General features: G+C 40.3%; 1 protein-coding gene across 1 annotated transcript in view; it reads left to right on the top strand.

The window, feature by feature from the left end:
• The window catches only part of LOC122796675 (histamine H3 receptor-like), a 332,874-nt gene that overhangs the window by 236,739 nt on the left and 71,562 nt on the right, over positions 1 to 24,573 (top strand). Inside the window, exon 2 of the mRNA XM_044065350.1 lies at positions 12,646 to 12,812. Within this exon, the coding sequence (XP_043921285.1) occupies positions 12,646 to 12,812 (167 nt within the window). The remainder of the gene's footprint in view (positions 1 to 12,645; positions 12,813 to 24,573) is intronic.

Here is a 24,573-nt window from a genome sequence, read left to right as displayed (position 1 = left end):
GTTGGGAGTGTCAGAGAAGTATGTAAGAGTGGTACAGGATTTGTACGAGGGGAGTGTGACAGCAGTGAGGTCTGCGGTGGGAGTGACGGATGTGTTTAAGGTGGAGTTGGGATTACATCAAGGATCAGCTCTGAGCCCTTTCTTATTTGCAATGGTGATGGACAGGTTGACAGATGAGCTCAGACAGGAGTCCCCGTGGACTATGATGTTTGCAGATGACATTGAGATCTGTAGTGAGAGTAGGGAACAGGTGGAGGAGACCCTGGAGAGGTGGAGATATGCTCCAGAAAGAAGAGAAATGAAGGTCAGCAGGACTAAGACAGAATATATATGTGTGAATGAGAGGGAGGATAGAGGAATGGTGAGGATGCAGGGAGTAGAGGTAGCGAAGGTGGATGAGTTTAAGTACTTGGGATCAACCTTTCAGAGTAATGGTGAGGGTGGAAGAGAGGTGAAGAAGAGAGTACAGGCAGGATGGAGTGGGTGGAGAAGAGTGTCAGGAGTGATTTGTGACAGACGAGTACTCGTAAGAGTGAAAGGGAAGGTTTACAAGAGGGTAGTAAGACCAGCTATGTTATATGGGTTGGAGACAGTGGCACTGACAAAAAGGCAGGAGTCAGAGCTTGACATGGCAGAGCTGAAGATGTTAAGATTTGCACTGGGTGTGATGAGGATGGACAGGATTAGGAATAAGCATATTAGAGGGTCATCCCAGATTGGAAGGTTTGGAGACAAAGCCAGAGAGGCAAGATTACATTGGTTTGGACATGTGCTGAGGAGGGATGCAGAGTATATTGTGAAAAAGATGCTAAGGATGAAGCTGCCAGGTAACAGGAAAAGAGGAAGGCCTAAGATAAGGTTTATGGATGTGGTGAGAGAGGACATGCAGGTGGTTGGTGTGATAGAGCAATATGCAGAGGACAGGAAGAAATGGAAACAGTTGATCTGCTGTGGTGACCCCTAACAGGAGCAGCTGAAAGAACAAGAAGAAGAAGATATATATATATATATATATATATATATATATATATATATATATATATATATACACATACCAACATAATCTTGCCTCTCTGGCTTTGTCTCCAAACCATCCAACCTGGGATGACCCTCTAATATACTTATTCCTAATCCTGTCCATCCTTGTCACTCCCAGTGTAAATCTTAACATCTTAACAGCCAATAAACTACTGGTCCAAACCTGCAAAGCTAATAACTCTGCTGGTAAATCCCTGTTTGCCAACTTCATTGGTAAAACCTAGAATTCGTCGACAAACTATATAACCCAACAATCCTCCAAAAGTCTCTTAAAAAAAAACACAAACAGTATCTCAAAGTGAATTGGCTATGCCCATGTACCAACCCTGATTAAGTTATAAACTAAAAGCATATTCGGCAATTATCATAACTTGTAACTACATCACCAAGCTCTGCTTCCAATCTGATGTCTCTTACTTTTAATTGTCTGTCCATGACAATTGTGAGTCCCTACTAGGGAACACTACTAACCCATTGTATATAATCACTTTGTTTTTATAATTGTTTGCTAACTTCTGTGTAATCTATGTAAATTTGTCTTTGTGGAGCTTTTCTCCCAGGGCCTCCGCTGAAAATGGACATGTATCCATTCGGACTATCCCGGTAAACAAATGTAAAATAAATAAATAAAATAAATATATATATGAGATTCTGTAAACAAATCTTAAATGTTTTTTGAATGAGTCACAAAATACTGATCAAAACTACTGAAGCAGAAAACATCACAAGCTCCAGAATGGGATTTATCATAGTTCCTGCAGGGGGCATGCCTATTTTCCTTTTTCTGTTGTGGTTGCTGTTTTGTGACTCTGTGTTTTGATTGATATTGTGTGTTGTGTTCAAAAAACACTTGGTCACATGTAATGAATGGGTGTGTGTGTGTGTGTGTGTGTGTGTGTGTGTGTGTGTGTGTGTGTGTGTGTGAGTAACCCCTGCCCACATTAGTAATGCATGCTAATCCTATCCCTGTTCCCAACACTAACCCAACAATTTATTTAAAACAAAAAAAAATTTCCATTACACTATCAATATTGAGACAAATCTGAGGTCAGTGTTGTGAGGAGTGTTAATGTAAGTATCTGGAAAGGAAATAGTTTTCCTTTCTTGATCTTTTGCAGGTTTGGTATTTAGGGCATTCAGTGTTTTGTATGTACAGACTTCTTCAGGACTGCATTTAACATTCAGCATTAAGTAAGTTAGATAATACATAAACAACACACATTACAGAATGAGAGCATGCGCGGGTGAGTGGGGATGTACGAGCTTATAAATGAAGATACTGTATTTTCTGTACTTGCCATGTTCAAATATTTTACAGACTGGCAGAACATTAAAAGTTGGTAAGCAGATGAAATAGTATATAGTAGTACAGTCAGTGGTTAAGGTGTCTCCTTCACAGCTCCAGGTCCCTGATTATGTCACATTCTGTGGTTTCTACCTGCGTGGAGTTTGCATGTTATTCCCATGTATGCATGAGTTTTGTTTGAGTAAATAAATTAAAAATAGTAGTAGCTACAAAGCATGTCATGTGATTATTCAGCAAGTGATGCTTTGCTTTATGCAGTTCATCAGAAAATAGGCTTGTTCATTATGGAACTCTGCATACATGCTGATTTACTGAAAGCAAACTTGTTAATTGTGATCATGGCTTTTCATCATTGGCAATGGTGAGCTCAGAGTTAGAATAGAATTTAAGGGAGCTATACAGGCACAGCACCCACTTTGGCTGGAGGGGCTTTGCCCCCCCGCCCCCAGAGAGAAAAATTCATGTTTGTTGTTTTGTGGCATCTGTTCTTGCTTTTTTAAATGCAGTTCTGTACTTTTTTGTTAAATATTTTGGTAATGCATCTGCTTACAAGTTTGTATCAAATAATGTTTTAAAGCTAATGTACTGAAACATATAGCTGACACTGTGTGCTATAAATATTAAGCAATAGCATTTTTTCGAACAAAGGTTTCTGATTCTTCTCTTGAACTGAATCATTCTCTGAACATTTCTATTTTTAATATACCGTTTTGGTCAGTTGTTGACTTATCCTGTTAAATTTCAGTTTAAAACAATCACTCATGCTTTAGTGAGCACTTTTTAAACAAATGTACCAGAACAATGCAAGATATCACAGCTGTTTCAAAATTATAAGTCAAATGTTTCATTTACTCAAAAGGAATGAATTGTAATCTGTTTAATATGTGGGAAAAAAGGAGTGCAAATGTGTCATGTTTCTTTTTTCTTTGCTAAATAAAAAATGAAAAACTATTTATTAATGAAACATTGTTAATTTTGAGGGTAGTTATGTTGTGAAGGTATTTTACAGTTGCATTACTTTTCTGTCATAATTTCTTTTAAAGTTATTCATATTTTCTGGAGCAAAAATGGAAAAATAACTGATTGCTGAACCTCTATAATTGGGACAGGCTAGGATCAATGAAGCTACACAATCCATAGTGTTTTGTGTTGCTCAAGTTAAGACTGCTCAGTTTGCATTTCACGGACAGATATAAAACCTTATCGAGTGCTGTGCATTGTTAAAGCAATTATAATGCTGATTTGTTGGTAGAATGCACCAACTGCTGAACTGCAAAGTGAAAATCTACATAAGTTTATATTCGCTTTAAAGACAGGGTAAATAATGATGCCAAACCACAGTGAAATTATATTGTTTAGCCTAAGTTTTGCAGTACACTAAGTAAAAGGCAGCATAATAAATGGCATATTATACCATGACCCCCCATTAATATTCCAAAACGTGCACGCTGATTGGTCAGCATGCACGTTGTAAATCGACTTATACTAATGGAAAAAGGTCCGGTTGCCCGGACTTTTTCCATTAGTATAAGTCTTTTTTAAAACAATGTCTCGCTATGTTAAAGGAGTTTAACATAGCGAGACAGGTTTAAAAAAAGCAATGGAGATCTCCGTTGCTTTTTTTAAAGCTGTCTCGCTATGTTAACCTCCTTTAACATAGCGAGACAGTGTGTAAAAAGCAAAGGAGATCTTGCTTTCTCCGTTCCTTTTTTTTTTAAACCTGTCTCGCTATGTTAAATGGGTTTAACATAGCGAGACAGCTTTAAAATAAGCAACGGAGATCTCCGATGCTTATTTTAAAGCTGTCTCGCTATGTTAAACCCATTTAAAATAGCAAAACAGTTTGTAAAAAGCAACGGAGATCTTGCTTTCTCCGTTGCTTTTTTCAAACCTGTCTCACTATGTCAAATGGGTTTAACATAGCGAGGCAGCTTTAAAATAAGCAACGGAGATTCTCCGTTGCTTTTTTAAAGCTGTCTCGCTATGTTAAACCCATTTAACATAGCGAAACAGTAAAAAGCAATGGAGATCTTGCTTTCTCCGTTGCTTTTGCCCACTGTTCTGATGTACTGCATAGGCATACGCATGCGCAGTACATCAGAACTGCCGCAGAATACCAGACAGCTGTGGAAGGGCAGCGAGGAGGCATTATACAATGCCATTATTTAAGAAAAGTAATTATTTTTTTTCTTAAACAATGTCATTGTATAATAGCAATAACCCACTTCTGGGTGTGGGTAATGCTGGATTTACCCACAGTTGCCTTTGTTTGACCACTCGGGCTTCGCCCTTGTGACCAAACCATGCCAACCGTGGGTAAATCCAGCATTACCCACACCCATGTGTGGGTTATTGCTATAATAGTCACTTTTGCAAGTTTATCAGGGTAGCAGAGACAAAATGGTGTGAGTAGCTGTGACACATGTCCCAGCATGTCACTGCACTGAAGGCATTTTTATATAAGGCAGAGCATTGTCACAGAATGGGATCAGGAAAGCTTGGATCACTGCATTATAGACAGTGTTACTCTGTACCATATAGACCTGATACCCCCAGGACAGCCTGAATAGTCTATCCTGTATGATGGCCATGAAAGCTGTAGCTAGGTCAGTTGGTGCCCCTGTGAAAGCCCATTTCTGGCACCCCCCCCCATCAACCATTACTGAGGACAAATAAAGGTCTGGCACGCTAACAAAAATGCACAATTGGTATGATGTAGACTTCCCACTTTGTCCTCGACTTACAAGTCTGTAAAGTTATAAGACAATTGATTTTCAGGACTGGATGCAGACTTACTGGTCAAGGATCAATCAGCACCTCTTAACCACTACTGATTTTCTATCCTTAGTGTAAGCAGTAACTGTCATTTAAGCAGGCTGTTTAACATACATAGCTCTCAACCTCTTAATGCAAAAACTCTGGACACATTTTAATAGTACTTGTATAAATTTAGAATGTTTTTAGAATAACCAGGTTTGTGTTAACATGCATTTTCTGAAGGATTTGAAGTCTGAAACTCAAATTTATGTACTTATTTTGTGACTTTAGTCCTTATATTATTCCAGTGGTTTGGCAGAAAACCAGACATTTTATGAGGAACAGAACAAAAATATGATGCAAAAATCTGGGCATTCTGTGAAGATCTGGACAGTTGAGAGGTATGACTACATACACTGCTTGCAGAGATCTATCAACATCTCTTTGACAGTGCAACTTGCCTCTTTGCATTATCCTTTCTATCACTTTGATGGCCAGCCATACAATCAATAACACACCTGATTGCACATTGGAAGACTGTATACTTTACTGCTGTCTACCTTGTTAGATATAATTTCTGGAAACATGGTGGCTCACTGCTGATCTTCCTCTGTCTAACAACACCAGAGTTTGGGTTTCAGTCCTGACTTCACTCCCCTCCACCACCTTACTTATGCATACCAACCATAACCCTGCCCCTAACCCCTAACCCATATATTATACCTCAGCTTACAAAAATCTTTTCTGAAACAATACCACTATGCAAGACACTGAGACACACAGCACATGCATCAGCACACATGCACAAATCTATCCTGCTATTTAGCTCTTATTCTAACCTTAACTTGCAAATTCTTGTGATAGCTAGATACACATGCATACAGGAATGTGTATATACATATTCACAGAGAGAGAGAGAGGAAAAGAGAGAACTAAATATATGTAGAATCTCTCTCTCTCTGTCTCTGTGTATAGTTATCTGGAAATATATGTGCAGTGTATATCTGTATGTTATATACATACATACATACATACACATATATGTATGTACTATATATGGGTACATGTACGATAATCAATGCTGCAAAAAAATGATCAGCACTCAAAATGTCAATAGTCCAACATGCATGATCCAAAGCATAAACTTGGAGCATGAAGATCAAAAAATAGTGTCCATAACAACTGTGCCCCTACACTCCACACTGCTTATATCTACCAACTCTGAGATCACACAGTAGTGTGGGAAGGGTACAGTTCCATCCACACTGTTACATCACGCTCACACCAATAACTTCAGTTAGCTGATCTTTCCATGGAACAGCCGTTAAACTATCACAAAACTGGAAGCCATATATGTATCTATCTGTCTGTCTATCTAGCTATCTATCTGTGTGTGTCTGTGTATTTGTGTTTAAATATATATACTGTATACATATATACATGATAGATAAGTAATATACTGTCTACCAATATAAATAATATCTATATAATATCTAAATCTATATCTGTCTATACACAGACACACAGACACGTGCAATAACTGGGTCTATATTATATCCTCGAACGCTTAAAAAAGCGAACGCTGATTGATCAAACTTATTTTCGTGAAACTGCAAAATATAGAAGCAGCAGAAACTCAAATTTTTTCCTAGGGAAAGATTTCGGTTGTCCGTTTCTGTTGCTTTGGTATTTTCAGTGTTATGGTGGAAAGTTACCGATCGGATTTAGGTAAGTGTGCGATTGTGTAGATGTGAGTGTTAGGGTGATTTAGGTGAGTTAGGGTTAGGGCTCAGGTTAGGTGTGTGTGCGATTGAGTGGACATGAGGGTTAGGGCGGATTTAAGTGAGTTAGGGTTAGGGAGCAGGTGAGGTGAGTGTGCGATAGTGACGGACCTTAGGGTTAGGGTTTGCATTAAGGTAAGTGGGTAGTTAGTGGTGTGTGCATAGTTTAGTGTAGGGTTAGGTATCAGATTTTAGGTGCATGTCTGTGGATTTCTGTTTGTTTGGTGTTCTTGTGTTGTGTGTATGTGTTTTGGATCAGCAATTTTTTTTCCCTGGGAAAAAAATCACTGATCTGACAGTTCGAGATTGTAAGCTTTTGCTTAAATCAGGTCGCTCAATCAGCGTTCCCTTTTTTAAGTGTTCGATGATATAATATAGACCCCAATAACCATGTACTTCATTGAACCATCTGCTAAAATTAAGAACCAAAATAATAATTCACACAAAACCACTCAAGCAAGTTTACATCTGAGAAATACAATCTAGATACTATCTCTAATATTACTACTAAAAGACTGTTGAAAAATCAAACCCACTTCACTTGTCACAGATGATCTCTTAGCCTAGGTTTTCAAATTGCATCCTACTCAATTGCTTATCCCATAGCTGTTATCATAAACTGGTCAATCAATGAAATTATGCACTTTTGGAAAAGTCTTATATAATCCCACTACATAAGGCTGGAAACTCAACTGAGCTGCTCAACCTTTGCCCTATTCCCATAATATTACTGCTGGGCAAAACCCTAGAAGAATGCATTCATCAACAAATACTAGATCATCTCATGTCTAACAATCTACTTTCCTGGGCTCAGCCTCACTTTTGTCCATGACACAGCACAAACATTGCCTTCATATCCTTTCTGGTCACAGTTAAGCAGAGGAACAAGGGTAAAATAAATGGGCACCCTCTGTCCGTATTTACCCAAAGCCTTTGACACTGAATCTCACAAGCTACATTTATAAATGGCTAGTCAATGTGAATCTTAGTAAACAAATAGTAGACAGATTTAAACATTTCTTGTTTGATAGATCTCAGTCAGCAAAATGGTAACATATGTGCTGTCCATTGCAATATGTATCTGTAGGGATGCCTAAAGGGTCTATTTCTAAACCACTATTGCTTATCATATTTATCAGTGCGATGCACAAAATAGTTAAAAGTGTAATATAGCACAACAGGCAGATCATTCCATCCTCATTTGTGCAGTAAAATCTATACATCAACTGTCGGACATTGTTCTAAATACTCTACACACAACAGCAAACAGGCTCATGCCATCTGTTGAGTATCAAAACTAAGATGGTACTTTTTGCCACTGACGTTTGCCACTCTGACATCTCTAATTGCCGCATTACCTCATAACATTGCAATTCAAAATGTCTCAGGCATTAAATGTTTGAGTGTTATGACAGATGACAAACTGAAATTTAATCAACGTGTACAGTATCCTGTTTCAAAATCAAAAAGAAACTAGGACTGCAAAATAAGTACAGACATTCTCTGACCAACAAAGTAGACTAACAACAGCCAGGTCACTACTGTTGCAAATATCATGTATGCATCACGTTGGTGTGAATGACCTGAGACGTACCTCTCTGGACTACATAAAAAGAGACATGGAGGAGCTCTCCAATCTTGTAGCCCAGGCAGGTATGACCCTAGCCCTGAATAGCATCCTGCCATCACTCAGAATTATACCACAGTACAAGGACAAAATGATTGACTTCAACAATTGTCTAAACTTCTGGTGTCATTCTAAGGGGATCCAGCATCTGTCTGCCTGAGATGACACGATCGACAGACCACAGTGCTTTTCCAGCGATGAGATGGCCTGCACCTATCGCCCTTTGGATTCCGGATACTGGCTAATGCTCTTGCCACCCCTATAGTGCCATTTTTAGGCAAGGTTCAAATGACAAATTCACCACCTGAACAGGTACAAGTAAGCAAAATCTGATGGTAATGCTACTCAGTGCTAGAAGTCTAAACCTCAAAATGCATTCACTCAAGGCACTCCTTAAAATGGACAACATTAACATCTGTGTAGTGACAGAGACCTGGTTTAAGGCTGCATAGAGCACCCTGTGTTACCAGGCTATAATTCATACCACGCCTTTCCGTCACCTAACCTGGACCAAAACACTAAAGGCAGAGGCACTTCCATATTCATTAAGGATATCCACACTTCCAGGCTAGTTGCTCAGTATAATGCATCTGAGATTATCCAAGTGCAACTAACTCTGGGCAAGACCGCAATCCAAATTATAACTTGCTACACATTCCCCCACTATGCCCCAGGATTCCCACTCCTCATTTCTTGATACACTCAAAAATATTAGGGTACAACCCAACACCCTAATAATGGGTGATTTCAACTATCCTACCATTAACTGGGAAAACTACTTATGTACCAGCTCTTTTGCTCAATGTTTTCTGGAATTCATAAATTCCAATGCCTTAGATCAACTTATCCACACCCCCACCAGGGGCAGCGATATCCTAGACCTGGTCATTACCAACATGGGTGACCGGTGTTCCATACCAGAGGTCAATTACTCGTTGGTCAGATTCGACCACAAGCTAATCTCCCTAGACATCACATCTCGCCCCCACCCCCATTAGGGAAACCATCGTAAAAATTTCTCCAAAGCCATCTTCGTGCTTCTTATGACAGCAGTGGCAAACTTCATGACACCCATGCAGACAGAAAATAGAGGTATGATGGCTGAATCCTACACAAATGCACTTTATAAACACTTACACAAGTGCATGGATCGTGCTATCCCTAACAGAACCATGATGCTATCCTCCAAAAAAAGGAAGCCAATCTGGTGGTCCCCTGCCATAAACAAACTCTACAACAGAAGAACGAAACTGTTTAAAAAAGAGTAAAATCCCATGATTGGAGGAACTCCCTGGTTAGCCTCAGTAAGAAGCTGAGATCCTTCATAAAATCCTCCAAAGCTAGTTATGAAAACAAGATTGCCGTTGATTCTAAAGACAACTACAAAGCATTCTATAGCTATGTCAAGAATCTCAATGGCAATACTCAGATCTGCTCTGAGTTACAGCACAATGGCACTAAATATACAGAATCAACTGATATTGCCAACATCCTGGCAGATAGGTTCAGTGTTAATGTTACCCCCCCTCTCACCCCCTAAAGGGCCCATACCGGAAGAATGAAAAGTTCCTGTAATCATGGCTGCACAGGCAAAAAACACACTTTCCAAAGCCAAGAACACAGCATCCATGGGACCTGACAACATCCCAGGCTACGTTCTACACGAAACTGCAGAATGAACTGGCACCCCACCTAAGCACCATGTTCAGTCATAGCCTCACTTCAGGCTTTGTGCCCACTGAATGGTGCACAGTGACAGTTATCCCACTCCACAAAGGGTGAGCCACCACGGATGTCGGGAACTACCACCCCATTAGCCTAATGAGCCTGGTCTGCAAGGCCATGGAACATATCATCATGGATCTTATACACAAAGACATTGGTAATCTCCAAACTCTGGACCCCGCCTAGTTTGGGTTTGTAAAAGGCAGATCATGTCTCCTAAACCTGATAGACTTCTTTGTAGCAGTCACCAAAGCTGTAGACGAGGGTAATGTGGTTCACGCAGCCTATCTAGATCTCGCCAAGGCTTTTGACACCATCCCCCACTGTGGAATTATAGATAAACTCACTAAACTAGGTATAAATCCCTATGTCACAAGATGGGTTGCCAACTGGCTCACTGACAGAACCCACACTGTGAAAGTAGCAGACTCCAAAACCGACTTCAGACCAGTGACAAGTGGAGTACCACAGGGCTCAGCCCTGGGTCCTCTCCTGTTTGGTATCCACTTTTCTGAAGTACAGGCTAACACAAAAGGTCTTTGGCTAATGAAGTTCCCAGATGACTACAAACTAGTAGCCATAATCAAAACTCCTAACAATGTGGACATCCTACAAAAGGGCCTCACGGAGACAGATGACTGGTGTCAAAGCCATGACCTCAAGCTCAATGCCAAAAAGTGTATTCTCATCCCCTTTGGTAAAAACTCTGTACCCATGAGCTACCACATAGGTGGTAGTCTACTTAACACCAAAAGTGTGATAAAAGACCTTGGAACACAGGTGGACAGTAGTCTCTCCTTCGATAATCACATTGCTGCAGTAGTCAGGAAATCCTTCTACATGGCAGACCTCATCACAAAAGGTTTCTCATCCAGGAAAAAAGAGGTCATTGTTCTCCTCTTCTCATCACTCATTAGACCCATTATAGAGTACAATGCCCTTTTTAGTATGTGCCTCACAAGACATCTACAACAACTGGAAAGGCCACAGAAATACCTCACAAAGAGGATTACCAGCCTCAAACAGATGCCCTATGCAGACCGTCTCAAAAAACTCCGGCTTTACTCCGTCGCATATCACCTACTCAGAGGCGATCTCTGCCTAACATACAAAGCTATGTCAAACCCAGAGCTGTTGGATATGCTCCTCTTAAAGAAATCCCAATCCCTCCAAGCTACACGCTCTAGGGACCTAAACCTTGTCACTACAATAAACAGAACATGCTGGAGGGATAGATTCCTATCCCAGAAACTTCTCATACTCTGGAACATACTACCCATCTATATCAAACAAAGCTCCTCATCACTCTTCAAGAAAAATCTTGATGACTGGATGGGAAATAGGAAATTCACCCCGGGGATCACCTCTGTGGCTCTGCTCGACAGTGGCACAAGAAAATAATTTTCTTGGTTTGTGAAAGCCAGGGTACCTTTTTGACTAGGCTTATATAGGCCGTAGGACAAATAGCCTAGTACCAACTTATGAACCTATAAACCTATGAACCTTTATTAACAAAAGTCAATAAATTATACGTGCACAGACTCAAATTATCCTAACATAAAATAGCCAGATTTGCTGCAAATATTCCCAATATAGCACACCACTGACCTGCATTACAAACAACTGGCTAGATCTACAAAGCAACAAATTCTACTGTCAGCATAAAGTAGTGTACAAAATCATATATGAATTCAATAAATACCCAACAGTAAATCATTTAGTTAGCATCTGCATTCCTCATACCGCCTTAAGATCTTTAATAAGAACACCACAGTAATTGACAAGTGTAACAGCCATTTCGGATATTGTGCGTGTTCAAATAGCTAAACTATGGACCAGGTGTGCCATGATACAGGTGACCACCGAGGCATTGTGTCTTGTCCATATCAACTGATACAGACTAAAAAAGGAGTGTTTAATGGCTCTATCTTGGTTCATGGGTGGTTGATATGTGCACTATGTCACTGAAAGGGGCTACATCTCCATCCTTATGCATGTGTTTGTTTCCATACTCATTCTAATGAGGCTAACGTTACTGGCTGGTTAGTAACACACCCATACCCACCAGTCCTGAATGTTTCTTTCCTTGAAAACCACTGTTTACAGCTGATGGAATGGAAGAGCTGGACCAACCCCTCTCTTCCAGGATGGATAAGCCAGCATCAGTCTCTCAATCCCATCCACGCCTTCTTGGATCTTTCATTACCTGATCCTTTACTCAAATGAGTGTTGTCTGAATCATAGTAAGGACATTATTGCTCTGTGTGACTGAGCTAGGCACTTAGGAATGAACCTTTTGCATACCCATCTACCATTCTTTATTTTATATTAAGTTTAAGATGTACATAAAGCTTTGTGCAAGGGCTCTCAGATTTAATAGGCACTTTACTAACATATATTTCGTCCTCTAGGGGCTGTTAGCATCCCTTTATACATTCCATATGCTCTGGGAACTGAATGGCCATTTGGAGAAATAATCTGCAAATTCTGGCTCGTACTCGATCACATGCTGTGTTCAGCTTCAGTGTTTAACATTGTCCTGATCAGCTACGACCGTTTCCTGTGTGTTACCAGAGCTGTAAGTACTACTATTCTTATCTTCAAATCAAAAGCATCTCTGACATTTGAGTTCAAGTTGATATGGCATTGAACAATATATTGCATGCTTTCAGCATTAGTTGTTAATAACAGCTCTGGCATATTATGAACAATCTTATGTATGCTATTCAATATTACAATAAATTCTGTTAAATATTTCCTCATTTAAAAAATGCAAGGGGATAGAATGCAGCAACAGTAAATCACATGCAACTCTTATTAATGTATTTTATTTGTCTATTAAAACTGAATCCTGATTTAAGCAAGATGTCATAGTCACATATATAAACAGGTATCATGTTTTTCAGTAGATAAATGTGTTCTTACCCAGTGCTTTGTACTTTTTAACTCGGCCATAATGTTGAATGACTTCAAATTTAGTACTTTTGGTGTTGATTGTTATAGCCAAGTGAACATATAGGCTAACTTTTGTATGGTGTTCACATATGGCATGTAGTCAATCTGTTCACATCAGAGAGTAGCATTATTGCATATTTATGAAAAAAACAGGTTGCATGACAACTGGAAAGTGTTATATCAAGACCATTACTTACCACTAAGCTGGAAAGATAAATTACCCCAGGAGTCATTTGTTGATAAAGTGGGTTGCAGACAAATATAACTTAAAGAAAACTTTTCTCTAGGAGTAGAAGATTTGGTCTGTGGGTGAGAGTTTCATTAAATATATTGTAGGTTGGATACAGCACAATGATTAAATACTAATATGTTTACCCTTCAAATAGGGTATGGGTAAAGTTGTCATAAAAAACATATTGGTATACAATGGAGATTGGTTGAAGAAGGTATAAAGAGTGGCAGAATGAATCAGTTCAGTGAGGACTTCTGTCTTTTTGCATACACTGGCAGGTAACATAATCCACAGTGAATATGTAAAGGGAAATTGTGTAGGTCCTGTCTGAACCTGGTTTGGAAGAAACCCAAAATAAGGTACACAATACTGACAGCTAATTACAGACTAACAAAAACAAATGAGGGAATTAGGAATTAATATCAGAGGAAGGATATGAGAGCAATACTGCAGTGGGAACATTGCATGGTGCTGTTCAAGAAAGTACAACAGATTCATCACAACAGGATATAGTGAGGAACAGACTACATTCAGCTTGTTTGCATGTACATGATATAGTCAACATTTTAAAGGATGTATTAGGGATTTGATGTGGCTAAGGTAAAAAGTTTTATTTTTGCATTGGTTAATTAGAAAAGGTTGATGATGAAAACATTGGATAAGAATTGCCAGGGTAGGATTACTGACAAGTATTATAAGGTACCAGCTTCGGAACAACTGTCTGAAGATATAAGATGACTTTATCAAGTTAAAGGAAAAGGCTGGGATAGACTATGCCCTTGGGACATTTTTTTCTGAGTGGGGGCATGTTTAATTATTGGCTAACCCCAGCACTATCAGGTTTCACCTCATATCAGTCCATATTCATAAAGGACACCCACACCTCAAGGTTCAAACTCCTGAACAAAGGAGGGGGAAATGTATACATGGACAAATCACCACTCTAGGTGACTTCAACTACCTAATATAGACTGGGAACTACTACCAAGCAACACTCCTGGCCCAACAAAGGTTCCTGGGGGTTCATAAACTCAAACCCAATGGAACAACTAGTCACCATCACAAGGAGAAAAAATACTTTGATCATCATCATCCACGGATGGGATCACAATGTTCTGTCTTTTGGGATATACCCCTCACTGGTGAGATCAGATCATAAACTAATCCATCACAAGATGGGTTGCAAACTGGCTAGTGACAGAACCCACAGGGAACACATCTCAGAACAGAAGGCCACAGAGAACAGACACCCCACAGCTCAGGCCGGATAACTGGTGCCAGAGCCATGGAACAAAATGCCATAACCGAAATAGTCATACTTTTGGAAAAACAAGGCTATCATAGGGGTGGCACCACAGCAATCAGAGAAAGGCAGAAGAATCTGGGGACCCAGGTTGACAGTAGTAGCCTTTTGTTTGACACTCATGTTGCAGTAGTTAGGAAAAAACTACATTGCCCACCTGATCATGAATGGGATTCACATCTAGATCAGATCAAGTCCATCCCCTGGTCTCTCATCACTCACTAGACCTATGTGATTGAGTACAATGCCCCCCATATGGAATGTATCTGACCACGAGCAGCAGCTGAAAGAAAAAAAAGTTCAAAACCAAAAGGATAAAGGTCTCAAAAATATGTCTTATGCAGCCCCGACTGAAAGAACTCAGCTCTATTCAGTCCATACCCGCTTCAGAGGGTGACCTGTGCTGCTGACATATAAGGCCATGTCAAAACCAGATTTTGATGAATATGCTTCACCAAAAAATCTGACCAATGGACTCAAATGAAATACAAGGTGTTAAAAGAAAGGCTATGCTGTTTGAAGAATGTGAGGGAGGGGAAGAAATGTCAGAATATGTTTCTTTTTCAAATGTAGAAAAGTAATTATTTTCTGGAAAATGGTTAAGGGTTGTTTGAAAATTTCTATTTTGTAGAATATATGGATAGATAATATGATGGGTGTATATTAATTAAAAATGAACCTGCAAGAACAAGTGGAGTTTGATACAATAGTATTGAGATGTCTGTGGTTTACCTGTACAGGGAGATGTAAGATGTATAAGAAGGCATGAGATCAAAGAAAGGCTTTGGGAAGTGTGTAAAGAATGATGAAATGTTCTACATTATGTAGCAATTTGATAACAATCCCTCAGATTCAGAAAGGGTTAGCATGATGGGAAGCCTTATCTTGGAAAGGATCTTTCTCACAGAAAGCATTTTGAATTCATGGACTAATCTACAGCTGCATTTTTCACATGTGAGGGCCTCAACATGGAGAAACATTTTATTGGCAAAGCTGCATGCTTGGAAATTTTAATTAGCTATGTGCTTTTCTCTGGAAATGTGCACAATCCCCGGTTTTCTCAGATGAGCCTGTCAGAGAACTGCTTGGCCAAGTAAAATTTTAGTCTAGGAAGAAAAGTGAATTCTCCTATGGGGATATTCACTATGCAGGTAAGTCCAGCAAAGTCCTGGAGGTGGGGGGTGTCAGTGTGTGTATGTATGTGTTCATGTTGATATGAAAGAGACTGCATAAATAATGGTGTGTGTGTGTGTGTGTGTGTGTGTGTGTGTGTGTGTGTGTGTGTGTGTGTGTGTGTGTGTGTGTGTGTGTGTATGTATCGGTAAAAGTTTTTGTGAGTGTGATAGAGTATGTAGAGTATGGAGACTGATTTGTGGATGAGTAGATGTGAGTGTGTGAGTGTATGTGTTTGTGTGCATGGCAGTAGGAGAGAGTGTGTTTGTTTGTGTGTGGGGGGGATGCCTTTGCTAACACAATGCATGGGCTGCTAGGGAGAACACTAGCATGGTCATGTCTGGCAGTGTAGTGTTTGTTTCAGATACATAGACATAAGGTCTTAATGAGGCTGGACTCATTGTGGCTACACCTGCCTATGAATCACAATTTCTCACTGTCACTAGAATTGACAAATTTACACTGGGAAACTAATATGGTTAGTGAAACTTTTACTGAATCCTTGGGTATACGATTCTGTGTGAATATGAGTTTTTTGAATGAAAAAAAAAGGTTCATGAAATGTTTATGTTTTTGTTGTTGAACTGATGAAGTGAATGTTACGACAGAGAAATGTTAATTAAAAAATAAAACCTGTAGTCTTCCATTCCCATTATTCTCCATGATGAAGGAGGCACCAGTTGAGGAGAAGCTGGAGGCTAAGAAATTTCTTATTACAGTGTTTAGCAGTCAAGGATAACCAGATGAAGTACTACTGAATATGATATCTGAGACTGTTGTGCATATTGAAAATAGTAAGATGTGAAGTCAGGGAGCTGAAAGGAATGAAGAATTGTTTCAGTACAATACCGATAATGTGTGTTTTGCATGTGCAAACACTCATCTACTGACACGTTAAACTCATGACACTGCTCACTCACAGACTTACCTGAACACTCTCCCCCAAACACACAGACACAACCACACCTACACATGTGCTAACACACACACTCTCACACATACATGCACACACACACACACACACACACACATGTCCACTTGCATATAGGCACACACCCATGGCTCTTCTATACTTCTAAACTCAAGTGTGGTCAGGGTGTGAGCCAAGAGTGGTCCCATAGGGATGAATGGTTGTATGTCATTGAAAAATGGCATATGTTTTATCTTTCTTTGAGGAAAGAATAACCCATCAGATTAATTATCTGAATCACAATGCTAAATTACTCTAGAATCATCACATAGCTAATTAGTTTTCCTTCTCCCCTGAACTGCCACATTTGCATGTGGCTTCCTCAATGAGACCATTCTCGCTGTTAAGGTCACTGCCAGGGGATAACAGTAGTGGTGGTGTAGACTCTGAAATGGAAAGACTTACCACACTGCGAAAATCTTAAAAGTACTCCTAATTCAGCAAATCGAACAAAGACATTGTGGGTAGTATGGACTGGGCAGATGATTAATTAAAGTGCTATGACTTTGTATAAAGGGCCTCAGTAAAAAGACCCTGTTAATGTGATACAGTATTTTGAGATTCAGAGACAGATTATCCACAATGAGGAAAGACCTTATTATGGGGTGATTTGCATATCTATGAATCACATTAACTATTACCATAATGCAGTATTTTTGAGATTCAAAGACACAGCCACTGTTATGAAAGAACTCATTATGGGCTAATTTGCATGTCTCTGAATCACATTATAAGTTCATAGGTGTGTACTAGGCTAATGGCCTTGGAGCCTTTACAAGCCTAGAACATAGGATTACCCTGGCATCATGCCACCCAACCTTAGTTCCCAGTGCATCTGTCAAATAGAGCCACTGGAGTGATCCCTGGGGTGAATTTTCTACTTTCCATCCACTCATAAAGATTTCTGTTAAAGAGGGCCAGTGAGGTGCTATGTTTGACATGTATGGGGAAATCTATTCCATAGCATGGGCAGTCTCTGGGTTATGAACCTGTCCATCCAGTATGTTCTGTTGATTGTGGTAATGCGGATGAGGTCTCTGGAGCATGTGGCACGGAGGGATTGGGATTTCTTTAGATGTAGCATTTCTAACAGAGCTGGGTCAGATATGGCTTTGTAAGTCAAGCAGAGATTGCCTCCCAGTAGGCAATATGAGACAGAGAATAGCTGGAGTTTTTTAAGTCTGTCCATATAGGCCAAGTGTTTAAGGCCTAGGATCCTCTTTGTGAGGTACTTTTGCGGCCTCTCCAGTTGTTGCAGGTGTCTAGTGAGGTGCATGCCAAATGGGGCATTGCACTCAATGACTGGCCTAATGAGGGAAGAGTAGAGGGAGACAATGATCTCTTTCTTCCAGGATGCAAAACCCTTGGTAATGAGATGCGCCACATAGAAGGACTTTCTGACCACAGTGGCAATGTGGTTGTCAAAAGAGAGGTTGCTGTCAACTTGTTTTCCCAGATCTCTTACAACAACTTCTGTATTCAGTGGACTACCATCAATGTGGTAATTCATGGGAACTGGGTTTTTCCCAAAGGGGATGATGACACATTTTTTGGTATTGAGCTTAAGGCCATGGTTCTGACACCAGGTATTGGTCTCAGTGAGGCCTTTTTGTAGGATGTCTACATCCCTTGGGGAGTTAATAATAGCTTCCAAATTGCAATCATCTGCAAACTTTGTCAGCCAGAGTCCCTTCATGCTGGCCTGGACAAAGAAGTAGATACCAAACAGGAGAGGACCCAAGACTGAACCCTGTGAGACTCCACTCATGAGTGGTAGGCAGTCTGACTTGGAATCAGCTACTTTCACACTGTGGGTTCTATGCGTGAGCCAGTTTGCAACCCACCTAGTGATATAGGGGTTAATGCCTAGTTTAGTGAGTTTTTCTGTGATTCCTGAATGGGGAATGATATCAAAGGCCTTGGCCAGATCAAGGTAGGCTGTATGAACCATGTTGCATTCATCCACAGCTCTGGTGACTGACTTAAAGAAGTCGACCTGGTTGAGCAGGCATGATCTACCCTTCACAAAACCAAACTGTGTGGAATCCAGAGTTTGGAAATTCCCTATATCCTTGTTTATTAGGTCCATGGTGATGTGTTCCATAGCCTTGCATATCAGCATATCCGACTCATCAGGCTAATTAGGCAATAGTTCCCAGGGTCTGTAGTCACTCCTCCTTTATGGAGCAGGATGACAGTAGCAGTGTGCTATTTGGTAGGGACAAAGCCTGAGGTGATGCTGTGATTGAACAGGGCACACAGGTGAGGTGCCAGTTCACTCTGTAGTTCATGTAGAACACAGCCAGGGATATTGTCAGGTCGCATAGAAGCTGTATTCTTGGCCTTGGACAGTGCTGTTTTAACCTGTGCAGCAGTAATACTGGGTGCCTGACAATCTACTGGTATTATAATTGGCCCTTGGGGCGGGGGGTTGGCACTGAATTTGTCGGCCAATATACTGGCGATATCTGTTGGCTTGGTATAGGAGGTACCACTGTGCAGTAGCTCAGAACAAATCTGGGTATTGCCATGGAGATTCTTTACATAACTATAGAAGGCCTTGTGGTTGTCTTTACTATCTGCTGCAATTCTATTTTCATAGCTAGCTTTAGAGGATTTGATGAGAGATCTCAACTTTTTGTTGAGGCTGATAAGGGAGTTTTTCCAGTCTTGGGACTTCACCTTATTCCACATCAATTTCCTCCTTCTGTTGTAGAGTTTGTTTATGGCAGGGGGACCACCAGATTGGCTTCATATTTTTTTGGAGGAGAGCGTCTTGGTTCTATTGAGGATGGCGAGATCCATGCATTTGTGTATGTTTTCATACAGTGCATTGGTGTATGATTTGGTGGTCATGCAAGTATTCTCCATTTGCATGGGTGCCGTGAAGTTAGCCACCTCTGTTTTTAGGAGCCCAAAGTTAGTGTTGGAGAAGTTTTTCATGGTGGTTACCATTGTGGGGGGGGGGTGGATTTACAAGGTGATTAGTCTGTGGTTAGATCTAACCTGGGAGGAGTTGACTATTGGTGTAGAGCAACAGTTGCCTATGTTAGTAATGACCAGGTCAAGGATGTTGCTACCTGTAGTGGGGGTAAGAATGAGCTGGTCCAGGTCATTGGAATTAATGAATTCCAGGAAATGTTGGGCAAGTGTATTGGTACATGAGTAGCTTTCCCAGTTAATGGAGGGGTAGTTGAAGTCACCCAGTATGAGTGTTAGGTTGGACCCTAATATTCTCCAGGGTGCTTAGGAACATGGAGTGTGAGTCTTGGGACATTGTTGGGGACCTATAGCAGGCTATGACCTGAATCGCTCTTATCCAGTGTTAGCTGCACCTGAAGTATCTCTGATGTGTTATGTTGGCCTACCAGTCTGTATTACTCTTAACTACCACAAAATGCAGATCAGCACTTCCTGTGGTAGTTAGCAGTGCTGACAGCTGCATAATGAAAGCAGAAGCACCCCTTCTAGTTACTCTCACATGCATAAAACTGTTCCTGTTATCAGATCATCCACAATGTCTCTTTTTTTCCCCTGCCCATGACCGGAGTTCCAGATAATTACAGTCAGTTCCCAGTGCCAGACATTCAAGCTTTGCTCTTCATATTCTTCCATAAAGTCATGCTATGGCAAAATCTTATGAAGCTGGGAAGTTTCCCATCCCTCCCCCTCGTACATGATGACGTACTACAAGCACTGCATAATGGCCATGCTCCAAAACACACATGTAAAAAACAACACCCACATTAATGTATCATTTAGTACTGTGGGCTAATGCAGGGGTTTCTTCTTTAAACAGTTGAAATTAATTTCCCCAGTACATTTCTGCATTGTTGTAGTTATATACTTTTAAAAACTATCCCTGGTGTTAAGTATTCCTCCCATTTCTTGATTTCTGTTCTATTTATGTGCCACTTAGGCATGAGACATACTATCTCTGGTGTTTAGTGTTCTTCCCCATTTCTGTACTGTTAAAATGCCATTAAGGCACAGAAATTAGAGTTCTCCCTGGTGTCTAGTGTTCCCCTACCCCTGACCCCATTATGTTTTAGTACCACTCAAGCATAACTTTTAAGAATTATTCCTGTTAGCTAGTGATCCCCCCAGTCCAATGTTGCAGGCTTTGCATTCTGCTCAATAGTTTAGGGGTATGTGGAGACAGTCACCCTGACCTGCGTATACACACACACACACACACACACACACACACACACACACACACACACACACACACACACACACACACACACACACACACACACACACACACACACACACACACACACACCAATGAAGCCCCTTGCAAACACTCATGCATCCTAACACTACCTTACCTCTAAACTCCACAGTAATTACCTCTACCATAGTGGCTGTAGATGGCCTTTTAGCCATGTTCACTACTGCAAGAAAAAGGAATGACCAAGCTATTCGACACATATGAGAGATTCTTCTTCTTCCTTGAGGCAGTTCTAGGGAGAGAGTGTATATTGCTAATTATCATATGCCTCTTCTCTGAATTGCTTTATTAGCATATAGAATGTTCATGAAGACAGCCCAATGGAGTGCTGCACATCTTTGTGCAAAAGCATTATGTTATGGCTGTCTCTGAATACAAGAAGGTTATGTGTACACCTCATGGTCTTTCAGCTTTTCCCAGTTAGGGGTCATCACAGCAGAACTCTGGCCTGCTAATGATTAGCAGTGGATGTTTACAGTACTGAGTTGCCAGCCCAATGCCCAATCTTCAAAGAAGGCACACTCATTCACGCACGCACCTACCTGCAGGCCTTTAACATCAATCGACTGTGGAGAGGACATGCAGTCTCCACACAGTAGGCGATCCAACCAAGAATCGAAAAGGAGAACCTCTTGCTGTGAGGCAACAATGCTAACCGCTGCACCACTGCAGCCTATGTGTACACCTCATGGTAACCTTTATGAATTCAGGTATTATGTTTTTTTTTTTCTAAAAGACCAAAGGAAGTTAGTACTAAAAGTTAGGAGGTAGTTTTTTCTGATCATGTAGTTATTTTGGTGATGTTGGAAAAGAACAAAATGTAATGTCTTTAGGAAGAAGCATAAACAGGTTAAATGGATGAATATGTCAAAATATACGGTTTTAAAAGAAAGTACCTGACAATGGAGCATAAACATATGAAGTAGTATTGTAAAACATGGATTCAATGATGTCATGATGAGAAGCAAATGTGCTTCTATATTGATTGTACTAACTGGTTACATACAAATGAAAAAGAGGAAGATAATCATCTGAGATATATAATACAAAGGATGAGAAGAAGAGCAGGGGAATGTTAAGGGATATTTATAATGAGAATATCAATCATCTGAAAGATTTTATGGTGGCAGACAGTCACTGTTAATGGTAATTAGGAAAGAGTTAACTATCTGTTAGGTTTTAAGAGAAAAAATGAAGAAATAATGATGGGGAATTTACTGCATGGAAAAAAGAAATGTGTAAAATATGCAAAAACACTTTGCCAACAGTATGTATTGGGTAAAGGGATGCTCATCAAGAGAGAACACAGTATTAGAAGGTGAAGACTTTAACAGGAAGAAAAGAATTCAGCAGAAAAGGAATTATGTTAAGTGAATTACACAAAGCTTTAGGTAAATATTTGGCTATAGGTTAAGACAGTATGATATGATAATTATGAATTTTTAACAGAAGACTAAAATATTGTTTTGATGTCTATGTTGAATGACGGGTATAATGATGATATTGCTATTTTAGCAGAACTCAAAGCAGCTATATATGCACATGGAAAAATGGTACAGAAAGTGCATAGAAAACTGAAAGCTTATAGTGTCATGCCAGAATTAAAGTAGTAATGCAAATATTGAAAATAAGGATGCCTCATGTCATGGTGAATGTTTTGGAAATTATTTTTATGGGGTGAAATACAAAACTGAAAGAAATGTTTTACTGCTAATATGACTATTCTGACCAATGTAGGCATAGATTTGGAGAGATGTTAAAAGTATATATATATATATATATATATATATATATATATATATATATATATTAGCAGACCGGAGTTCTGCTGTGGCGACCCCTAACCGGGATAAGCTGAAAGACACAACAATATTATATATCACCATCATCTTCTTTTGGCTGTCCCTGTTAGGGGTCGCCACAGTAGATCACTTGTTTCCGTTTCTTCCTGTCCTCTGCATCTTGCTCTGTCACACCAACCACCTGCACGTCCTCTCTCACCACATCCATAAACCTTATCTTAGGCCTTCCTCTTTTCCTGTTACCTGGTAGCTTCATCATTAGCATCTTTTTCCCAATATACTCAGCATCCCTCCTTAGCACATGTCCAAACCAATGTAATCATGCCTCTCTGGCTTTGTCTCCAAACCTTCCAACCTGGACTGACCCTCTAATATACTTATTCCTAATCCTGTCCACCCTTGTCACACCCAGTGCAAATCTTAACATCTTTAATTCTGCCACATCCAGCTCAAACTCCTGCCTTTTTGTCAATGCCACTGTCTCCAACCCATATAACATAGCTGGTCTCACTACCCTCTTGCAGACCTTCCCTTTCACTCTTACAGGTAATCGTCTGTCACAAATCACTCCTGACACTCTTCTCCACCCACTCCATCCTGCCTGTACTCTCTTCTTCACCTCTCTTCCACACTCACCGTTACTCTGAACTATTGACCCCAAGTATTTAAACTCATCCACCTTCGCCACCTCTACTCCTTGCATCCTCACCATTCCTCTATCCTCCCTCTCATTCACACACATATATTCTGTCTTAGACCTGCTGACCTTCATTCCTCTTCTCTCTAGAGCATATCTCCATCTCTCCAGGGTCTCCTTCACCTGTTCCCAACTCTCACTACAGATCACAATGTCATCTGCAAACATCATAGTCCACAGGGACTCCAGTCTGATCTCATCTGTCAACCTGTCCATCACCATTGCAAATAAGAAAGGACTCAGAGCTGATCCTTGATGTAACCCCACCTCCACCTTAAACGCATTTGTCACTCCCACCGCAGACCTCACCGCTGTCACAGTACCCTCGTACATATCCTGTACCACTCTTACATACTTTTCTGACACTCCTGACTTCCTCATACAATACCACAACTCCTCTCTAGGCACCCTGTCATATGCTTTATTTAAGTCTACTAAAATACAATGCAACTTCTTCTGACATTCTCTGTACTTCTCCATCAACACTCTCAGAGCAAAGATCGCATTTGTAGTGCTCTTTACTGGCATGAAACCATACTGCTGATCTCTAATCATCACGTTCCTTCTTAACCTTGCTTCCACTACTCTTTCCCATAAGTTCATGCTGTGACTGATCAATGTAATCTCTCTGTAGTTACTACAGCTATGCACATAACCCTTATTCTTAAAAATTGGTACCAAAACACTTTTTCTCCATTCCTCAGGCATCCTCTCACTTTCCAAGATTTCATTAAACAATCTGGTTAAAACTCCACTGCCATTTCACCTAAACACCTCCATGCTTCCACAGGTATGTCATCTGGGCCAACAGCCTTTCCATTCTTCATTCTCTTCATAGCTATCCTTACTTCCTCCTTGCTAATCCATTATACTTCATGTTTCACTATCCCTACATCATCCAACCTTCTCTCCCTCTCATTCTCTTCATTCATCAACCCCTCAAAGTACTCTTTCCATTTCCTCAACACAC

This window comes from Protopterus annectens, chromosome 3.part0 (assembly GCF_019279795.1).
Source record: "Protopterus annectens isolate FY-2018-M chromosome 3.part0, PAN1.0, whole genome shotgun sequence".
Taxonomy (NCBI): domain Eukaryota; kingdom Metazoa; phylum Chordata; order Ceratodontiformes; family Protopteridae; genus Protopterus; species Protopterus annectens.
The sequence above is the reverse complement of the archived record's forward strand: the minus strand, read 5'-3'. Positions and strand labels throughout refer to the sequence as shown.